The sequence below is a fragment of the Neoarius graeffei genome, chromosome 4 (assembly GCF_027579695.1).
Source record: "Neoarius graeffei isolate fNeoGra1 chromosome 4, fNeoGra1.pri, whole genome shotgun sequence".
NCBI classification, from domain to species: Eukaryota; Metazoa; Chordata; class Actinopteri; order Siluriformes; family Ariidae; genus Neoarius; species Neoarius graeffei.
In genome coordinates this window covers 27,842,239-27,852,650 of record NC_083572.1, presented here as the reverse complement: position 1 = coordinate 27,852,650, position 10,412 = coordinate 27,842,239, and the positions used below count along the sequence as shown (strand labels likewise).

Below are 10,412 nucleotides of genomic sequence, written 5' to 3'. Positions count from 1 at the left end.
ACACTTTCAATCATTTTTATTTGGAAATAATTTTGTGTCTGTAACTCGGCACATTTGGTAAAAATTGTTCTAATTATTGTTTTAAAATAAATGCAACTTCAAGACTTCTATGACTCCTTTAACTGTTTGTTCAGGTCCAAATGCTCTGTGATGAGAGCCGTGGGGAGGGGGCCTGCAGGTGACCATCTTCATCAAGCACCCCCCCAGCCAGTAAACTTGGGGGGGGGGGGGGGGGGCGGCACTGGTATGACATATAATGCTGCATCTTTTAATCATGCGTGTATGTATATTGTCCATAATTTGCTTCATGATTTTACAATAGTAAACACCCTCTTAAAATTCACCATTACTATGCATATCAGGTAAATAAGCAGTAATCCCCAGTGCATTAATTATATGCCGCAGCACCTGTGGCCTACTTCGCATAATTCTTTGAGTGTTTTTTGTTAGGAAATCAGTACAAATTACTTTTTTTTTTTTTTACTCAATTAAATGAAATATAAAACACAAACTGAAAATCATGTAATGTTTCTGTACTAACAGCCACCCTCATGCAAAACAAATTGCTGGCATCAAACTCAAAAACATTTTCGGAAAAACGTATAACAAAATGTCTCAGTTTCAACAACTGATATATTGTCCCCGTACTATTTTCAACAAGAGTTTCCATGATTTGCAAATCATCATGTTCTGTTTGTTTTACAGTTTTGTCTGGAACGGAGATTGTAAAATAAATCCTAGAAAAACTGAGGTACAAAAGTACAGTATTTGCCTTACTTTAACTTCCGAGAATGATGTTGAAAAACACACCTAAATTGAGCAGAGTACAATGCATAAAAGTAACGCAGACATGTTTAGCACAACATTACCTTATAAAAATGGCAACTTTATAATAACATTAACAACTAGCACATCAAGTCAGCATTTCTGTGGTAGAAATCAATTTATATACACAAAAGATATGAAGTTTAGCTGAGTGGTGAACATATTTCACGAATGAGTGTAGCGAACGAATGATATTTTTCAACATAATAAACTATTATAAACTTTATACCTTCGCACCACAATATAATATTCTTTATATTATATAGATACAGCCACAAAAAATGCAAATTAATCAAAATTTTATCATTTTGAATCAGTTCACCATTTTGACAACATGCGTCAAGTCAGCAGGAAAAACATGGAGTGATCGCGTCAGAGTGAAGATATTGGGAAATGTCACTCAGATCCACAAATACATTTCATATGAAAAATGAGTAACGCGAGAACGTAAATTTTCATATCTTCAAGCCAGCATGTGATTTTCTTTTTATTATATAGATGCATCACAAACAAAAGTACCCAAACTTATCAAAATTCAACAATTTCCTTACAAGTGACATATTGAAAAACATGTCAATGTCATGGATGTATTTCCCAGTAACACTTGTGTCCCCACACACACCTCATTTTATATAAAAAAGGTATATAAAAAAAAGATAACGTATATACGTGTGTGTCATTTATATATTTTATATTAAAAAAAAATTATATAAAAAAAACACATGCATACACACACGCATATAGGGTGTGTGGACACGAGTGTTTTACTTGGAAATACGCCACTTGTATTGTTGAAAGCCAAATAGTGCCATTAATATTCATATCCTTGGCAGCACAGTCACCTCACAGCAAGAAGGTTCTGGGTTCGAAGGGGGCCTTTCTGCATGGAGCTTGCATGTTCTCCCTGCGTCTGTGTGGGTTTCCTCCAGGTGCTCCAATTTCCCCCACAGTCCAAAGACATGCAGGTTAAGTTAACTGGTGGCTCTAAATTGACCATAGGTGTGAACGCAAGTGTGAACAGTCGTTTGTCTCCATGTGTTAGCTCTGCAATGATCTGGTGACTTGTCCAGGGTGTACCCTGCCTCTTGCCCATAGTCAGCTAGGATAGGCTCCAGCTTGCCTGGGACCCTGGATATATGACTGCCTGTGTGTGGTTTCAAAAAATAAATATTAAAAAAAAAAAAATTTAAGCCACATACACAGGTAGTCAAATGTTTACATACACTCACCAAGGATATGAATGTCATTCGTCTTTCAACAGTTTCTTTAAGCTATTCTTTTTCTGGGGAATAGTGACTGTACAAACATGCATATTTAATAGAAAAAATAGAATTTGGTGCACAATTTATTTATTTAGTGTTTTCTAAAATCAGAGGGTTAAAAAAAAAAAAAAAAAAAAAAAAAAAACACAACAACAACACATACAGGGTCAAAAATATACATACACCTACTTAGATTATTCATTTAGTGGTGCTGAAAGTTCCAAACTGTCTCAACTTGCTAAGGCCTCTTAACTTCCTGTTAAGGATCAGGCTTGCATACAGCTGTTAGCTTCTTTGTGCCAACATAAAAACAGTTTGACAAGTTATTGGAGGGTGTCGCCACTTTGCCAAGGTCTGGAAGAAGATCCAAAACGGTCAACCACAGCTGGAAGGAAATTGGTTCGAATGGTCAGGAATAACCCAGGAAATCACAAAGGAGGAAGCTGCTGGAACACCAGTGTCACTGTCTACAGTCAAGTGAGTTTTACATCAACATGGACTGAGAGGCTGCCAGCCATGAAAGAAGTCCCTGCTCTAAAATTGATATCTTTGGGAGGAAAGTTTGGCCATGATGACCAGATGTTTGCAGGAGTAAAGCTGAGGTATTCAACCCCAAGAACACTGTACCAACTGTTAAGCATGGTGATAGTAGCATCAATGTTCTGGGACTGTTTTGCTGCCAGTGGAACTGAGGCATTGCACAAGGTGGATAGAACAACAGAGGAAGACTACCTCAGAATTCTTCAGCATACCCTCAAATCATCAGAAACCTGGACACAATTGGGTGTTCCAACAGGTTAACGACACCAAATATGATTGTGGAACGGATAAAGCAGACTAACATTAAGCTTTTGGAAAGGCCTTCCCAAAGTCCCGCTCTCAACCCGATTGAAAATATGTGAACGGTGCTTAAAAATTGAGTCCATGCCAGGAAACCAAAACGCTTAATTGAACCCTGTCAAGAAGAGTGGTGAAATATTCTGCCAGAAGCTTCCAGTCAAGGTCAAACTTGCAAAGGGACATTTAACCAAATATACGGCATATTGTATTTTTTTTAACCTGTATATATAATTTTGACCCTGTGCTGATTTCAGAAAACCTAAAATATAATTAAGACTTCTACATTAAATTCCTGGGTTTTTCTATTCAAAATAGATGTTGCACAATCATTCTGCCCCTGTTTTTTTAATATAAAAACACTTGAGTTATCAAATGTGAGTAATACAATAATGGTAATCTAACCCAGGTAGTTTCAGTAGTAATTCACTGAGGGCAGCAACACTCAGAACGACCTCTTGCATCTTGTTCAGTGCTAGCAGCCTGTTTTCAATATTAAACAAAGCTGAGAATTCACTGTGTGCCAGTAGCCTCTAATATAGAGTCAATTGTACAAGGGAGATGGGGAGAAGTATGCTCAAAAAAAAAAAAAAAAACACCCCACCCCACACACAATCCCAGTAATAGAAAGTAGGACAGAACGAGAAAAGACGCACTAAAGTGGTCCGCAAAAAAAAAAAAATAAATAAAATGCTAAAGGATGCAAAAAATTGAAAAGTTCATTTTTCTACAACCGCTGCAGCCATAGGTGTCCGCATCGTGCCTCTTGCTGTAATGGTCAGCTCCTCAATCTCTGCATTCAGACGCCTGATAACCCACTCCATTGCTTCACGGCCCTGCAGTCAGGTAGAAACACAACCAAAGGTCATGGAAGAGATAATATATAATATACTGGCTGGCGTTGAGCAGTAGATCAGATACGTTCCATTCAGCTAGCATGATACTGAATTTGTCTTCAACTCATTCAATATCATGCTAGCTGAATGGAATATATCTAACAGGGTGAAATTCCTTCTTTCTATAAAAGGCTGGAAGAAAACTATGCAAGGTAATTGAAAATATGATAAGCATGGTTTGTGTAAGGTGACACTGTTTTGTTTGGTGAGTTATAGACTGCATGAAACCACCAAGATTCATAAAGTGGCTAATTTCCATAGAAGACAAGCCAGCTGATTCCCCCCCCCCAACAAAAAGCAACAAGATCTGAAGAGGGAATATTTTATTTCTATTTTTTATTCACACAGTTCCAGAGCAAGCACCTTGGACATCAGACTCGATCACCACATTTCAAAATGCGAAAAAAAAAAAAAGACCCACACAGTTATTGAGAATCTCGTTTTACCTGATGCCATCAACGTGACCGGAGAGTTCCTCAGTGCAAATGTGCCACAAATCAGTTGGAAAAAAAAAATAAAATCTTGATCTCCAAATGACACCATACAGAGGAGAATGTGAAGATACAGCAGACCTCAACACACATTAAGGCAAGTGCCTATTATGAACTTAAACTAAACAGCTGTATCCAATCACATCATCCTGATTTTGAGACGCTTAACATGAAATGACATCCTCCGGTGTCCCATGGATTTGCACAGGCTATAATTTCAGCTCTGTTCTTGTTAATTTTTCATACTGAGTGTACAATTTAATATTTGTCTCAGTGTTGTTAGGTTATGTAAATTGCACTTATGATTGTGTGTATGCATTAAAAAGTGGTCCACTTTAATCTCGTGAACAATTTTGCACTTGATTAACCCTATGCACTGCATTTAAAGCTATACAGCCTTTTGATTTCATAAAATCGGTGAAATTTAGTTCCCTCTGAAATTCAGTCATTGTGAGCTATGTTTATTTCTACAATCTCTTTATCTATTAAAAAAAAAAAAAAAAAAAAAGTGTCATTCTGTGGCTGGCAAGTTATTTAAATTTGAGGGGATTCCCTAGCAAATAATGTGCATGAAATCACTCGCTTCACGCAGTCAAGCAGACCGAAGTCATCGGTGGGCACATACACTGGTTTACCTGCTTATTTTGGGTTTTACAGCAGCTGGCATCCAGTGTTGCATTACTGCCATCTACAGGTTTACCTTGACCGTGCACTGACCGCTACATCATTCCGTCACTAAATGAACAGCTGATCACACAGAGGTGCTTGCTGACCACCAATATTTATTAGTTTGGTCCTGCATTTCCTTTCCTTCACAACATAACGTCTTTTCTGCTCACTTTGTTACTGTCGTCAGTCTTTCACATTTCATCCACATCCTCAATTTTCCTCTGTTTCAAATTTGTATCCCACAATACCTTGTGCGAACAGGGAAATCCCACCACATGATGCATGACGTACTATAGTGAATTGGGTCATGGTGAAGCAAGAAAAAAACAAAAGCCCTAAATTAATTAATTGTTCCATTAAAAAAAAAACCCTAATAAAATTGCAAGTCTATGATTTGAATTCAGTAGCTTTCAGTCAACTAAAAAAAAAAAAAATTGGGTGTCAGGGAAAATTCTTTTTATGACCCAAACTTGAAAAATCTGAAAGGCAGTCTACCTTTAATAAACTGATATTTTACACTGTTTACTTCTTAAAAGGTACAAGCTTAGCAACTTAATATGCAAGTTGATTTATTTTCTGTTATCTGAGGTAATAAAGGATTATCCATTTTATTAGGCATACACAATAAGTATTATAGTATTAATAAATATTCTAAATTAATATGCATTTCTTGGTTATTTAAAAAAAAAAAAAAAAAACCCACACCACTTTAGTGCACTTGGTGGTCACGACTTGATGTACAACATAAAACATAGGTCCTGTAGCAAAACCAATGCTTTATACCCATTTGTAATTTGTTGCAGTAGAGATGAGTAGCAGTCAAGTGTCTGCACACCCCACAGAAGCAAAGGGTGGGGTAAGCAGTGGCTCATTATCATTTAAAGGAGCAGACACTCAAATGGGCCATTCCAAGTTTGCAGAAAAGGGGCACAAGATGTATCCTTTAATTGTAACCCATAACAATTATTGACAGCACAACATTTTTAATTTCCAACTGTTTGTGCAAATGAATATTAAAAATGTCTTGTTGAGAGATACCTAAAGTGATTCCCTCCCCCAGTGTTTGCAATCAACCAAACAACTGACCAATAAACAAATAGTTGAGTGGGGAAAAGACTTGCTAGATAGATAATGTGATCATAATAATCAGCAGAATGAAAAATAACTGTAGAGAAGCCAAAAATAATGTGTTTCTCTGATGCAGCACCCCATTCAAGTTCTGTGAAATTCCTCCAAAAATTGAGAGGAGTTGATTTCAGAAGGTGAACACCCTTCCCAGGACAGACGGACATTGCCACGACATAATCCCCCTTCGGGCCTTTCGTTCAGCAGGGGATAAAAACAGGAGTTGACCCAAAGTGCTTTACCAGTCGATATAATTAAAATGGACAATACAAGAACACATTTGAGGAACAAGGAGATAATAGGGTAATAAAAAGCAAGAAGTTCAATACTGTCAATAGGAGAAGTCACACAGAATTTGTGAAGTCCATTTCCAAAGTAACACCTAAATATTTAGCTAATTGACAATATGAATGAGTGCCTGACAACATGTAAAGGATCTCATGTAAACATCATACAATATAACAGACTAAAGCCACTGAACGGGGTGCATCAGAGGCCAAAAGAAGAGAAAGGTAAAACAATGACTGCTGGTTATAGCATTCTAACTTGATACTCGACTGATTTAAATCGTTTTTAAGTAGTGCTGTCAAGCAATTAAAATATTTAATCGCGATTAATGTCGCGACTGTCATAGTTAACTCGCAATTAATCGAAATTTAATCGCATATTTTTGTCACATGAAAAACCATTGTAATTCTCTTACCAGCATAAAAAAGTGAATGGGCTTGCTTTGTACCAATGTTTTTTTTTTTTTTTATTGCAGAGCATAACACTACGGAGCCGTAGAGGGGACATGGTGAACAAAAAAATAAAGTGTGGGAACGACTTAAGGCATGTGCACGAGATAATGCGCGCGCACGAGTTATAACCCGTGCGCACGCTTTGCGTTAAGGCGTGCGCTCGGGTAATTAAAAGTGAGGGGACGAGTTACTACTGCTCCGTATAACACGTCTTGTCACAGCCACTGCAAAGTCGGGCTGGAGCCGCCGATGGGAAAACGAAACCTAAGCCGAGCACCGTGGCTCTTCGTCCCGAGGCGCGGCAGCATGAGCTGCCCGCGCTGGTTCTTTGGGGGGAGGGCAGAGAACTCTGGCTGTGCGGGGCGTGGCATTACAGTCTAGCTGTTATCGTTTTTCTAAGCAAAGTCTCTGTTCTGTTCCAAGTTCCTGGCAGTTTCAAAAGCTTATGAAAAACCTACATCATGTCACAGAGCGTTAATCTCGCGATAAAAAGATTATCGCCGTTAAAATTGAGTCAAGTTAACGCGATAACGCGACATTTTTGACAGCACTATTTTTAAGTAAATATTTGGACCCAAATAAGGGTGGCACGGTGGTGTAGTGGTTAGCGCTGTCACCTCACAGCAAGAAGGTCCGGGTTCGAGCCCCGTGGCCAGCGAGGGCCTTTCTGTGTGGAGTTTGCATTTTCTCCCCGTGTCCGCGTGGGTTTCCTCCAGGTGCTCCGGTTTCCCCCACAGTCCAAAGACATGCAGGTTAGGCTAACTGGTGACTAAATTGACCATAGGTGTGAATGTGAATGGTTGTCTGTGTCTATGTGTCAGCCCTGTGATGACCTGGCGATTTGTCCAGGGTGTACCCTGCCTTTCACCCGTAGTCAGCTGGGATAGGTTCCAGCTTGCCTGCGACCCTGTAGAACAGGATAAAGGGGCTAGAGATAATGAGATGAGATTTGGACCCAAAGAGAAAGGAAATTAGGACCCAGTTTAAAATAAATTAATTAATAAAATAAAAAAATAAAAAAAAAAGGTGGGGGTGTTAACTTTAAAAGGTGACATGCCATACACTTCAATTATTTAATATTTCTCCCCGAGATGCTTTTGTAAAGGTTTTTTTTTTTTTTTTGGGGGGGGGGGGGGGGGGGGGGGATAAAAATAAAAAAATAATAAAAGGCTGTTTATTGCCAGGGTGGCTATGAGGTTTTTCCCTCCTAGCCTATAAAATGCCCCAATGGCCTCCAACAACCAAGTCTGACCTTTAGACGGCAGAACTGTTTTGTACCAATATGAGAAAGGGCAAAACGTGGGTTACTGGTGCCTTAAAACCAGAGCTGTTGCTCTGCTTTCTTTTCCATTTACTGGGATGAGAGTGGGTGGTCATCAAAAAAAGCAGAAAATGAAGCCAACGGGGGAGGGATACCCCCCCCCCCCAGGAAAATTTTGAAAAATAAGGCCTTACAAACCACTTTTCCTATAATCTGAGCTGTAGTAGATGATTTAAAAAAAAAAAAAAAAAAACCCTGTTACCTTTTTTTATATATTTACATGAAAATATGTTTCAAATCAATATTCAAAATAAAAATCACATTCTACATTCAAGGGTATGGTTATAATTCATGATCAACAAAAATGACAAACTAAATTCACATTAAACTTAAGTTCTATTAATTATCAAAGTGTTCATATATTAAATAAAATTTCTTAGGGTGACTGACATTTTCTCCTTATGTCCTCATTAGTTGCATATGATTTCTTCAAAAAGTCTTTTGAAATATTTAAGTTTTCAAAACTGTCAGCATTAATTCAGATTTACTGACCATCATATACATGTTCAATGTATTAAATCAAATGAATGCCAAGTTTATGGGATAAACTTAAAAAAGCCGATACAAAAGAGAAACGTATTTTTGAAGAGCAGCGATGATGAACATGTGCAAGTTTCAATAAAATAGAACAGATGTGGGTACTTTTGTAAGAACTGTTATGATTGGCTATCATGCTCTCGCCATCGATGTTTTGGCCAATTACATTGTAGATAACACGTATTCTACCACAAGACTTAGCGAGACTAAAGATGGCGAAAATGTAAACATGTTAGCCTGGCAAGCCAGACTAAATGTGAATATTTAGTCTGGCCTCGATCCGTAGACATTTCCGAAGGGGGTGGGAGAAATAAACCGCTGTCTTTCAAACTGTCTCTGTGCGTATAGGCCAACGCTCTGACCAATCAGCGCAACAGTGACTGTGACGTAGTCAGAGCGACAGAAAGCAGTGGGGGAGACCTTGAAATAAATAATTTTTCAAAATGCGTATTAATTAATAAACAGGTTCTAGATATTAAAGAAGTTTGGAGATAATGACCACAAGTTTGGAGTCTGTACCACATACACTTTTTTTCCAAGTGTTTTTCAAGGGTTTGCTTAAACTGTTTTTGAGAGTTTTTATTTAGTGGTGTTTGGTGAAATAATTTCCCTTAAAATTTAAAATAACGGGAAAATAAGAAACAATCAAAAAGTAATGTTTCAAAGCTGTTTATTAATTCTTCGTACTGCACAAACTAGCCCCATCCTTTTGGCTACGAGCAGAGCCAGCTGGTAGATCAGACTTTTGCCATAGCTGGTCGGCAAAACAGCGAAAACGTCCTTCTTGAAAAGGAATGAGCGGAGAGCCTCTTCCTGCTCATGTTTCAACGAAAACTCCAAGTCTAATTCTTCTCAAACTGATTCCAAAGCGGAGTCAAACGTGCGCTGTTCACTAGCCCGTAGCCATCTTTCCTGCTGTGCTTTCTCCAGCGTCGCGCAGCCTTGTCATCACTCCTGCAAAAGCCCGCCCAAAGAATCCAAACAAAAACCTTGCGTTGTGATTGGCAGGCACGATTTGATACCCGGGGTGTTTTTGTTTATATGGTGCGAGGCTAGACCCACTCGCTAGGCAAAAATATTTTTGGCCGCTAGGCAGGTGGGTCTAGTTTACTAGGCTATAAACATGTAACATCGTCGTAGGAATGAATTACGCTTGAGTATCACGAAGGAACATACCCCAACCCCCCTCAATAAATGAAAGAAAATCTCAACGGATTTGGCACAATACAAAAAGGTTGATTTTTACTCAGAGAAAGTGGAAATCCGCTGAAAAGTGGAAAACTCTCATCCCTGCATTTACTGTCTCTTAACGTACACTCTCGGTCATCTTTTGGTTTGTCATATTTTCAGTTCTCCCGGTTTAACCAGCTCCTGCTGGATGACAACCTCTAGAACCCAGCCCCCTAGAGGCCATGAGTTTTGAACTGATGTTAGGAAGGCCATCCAGCTGTAAAACTGTTTCATTATAAAGTCATAGTAGCTTGTAGTAGTGTTAAAGTGGAGGAGGAAACTACATTGAGGGTTGAAACTTGGCAGTCACACGGTCACCAGTGGCAACTAAATATTGACCAGGGCTACTAAAATTTGAGGTTTGGTCACCCTATTATTTGAGAAGTATGGGGGGGAAAAAAAAAAAAAAAAAAAAAGTGTTCCTTGCTTTGAGTACCTCTTTCTTTCCTCAACTCCAAGTTCATGAATTCTAATAAAAG

At 38.6% G+C, this 10,412-nt stretch overlaps 1 protein-coding gene across 1 annotated transcript in view; it reads right to left on the bottom strand.

Moving 5' to 3' along the window:
- Nucleotides 1–528: 528 nt before the first annotated feature.
- prelid3b (PRELI domain containing 3) overlaps nt 529–10,412 on the bottom strand; it is a 56,382-nt gene continuing 46,498 nt past the window's right edge. The window contains exon 6 of the mRNA XM_060918184.1: nt 529–3,760. Coding sequence (XP_060774167.1) covers nt 3,644–3,760 — 117 coding nt within the window. The 3' untranslated portion in view covers nt 529–3,643. The remainder of the gene's footprint in view (nt 3,761–10,412) is intronic.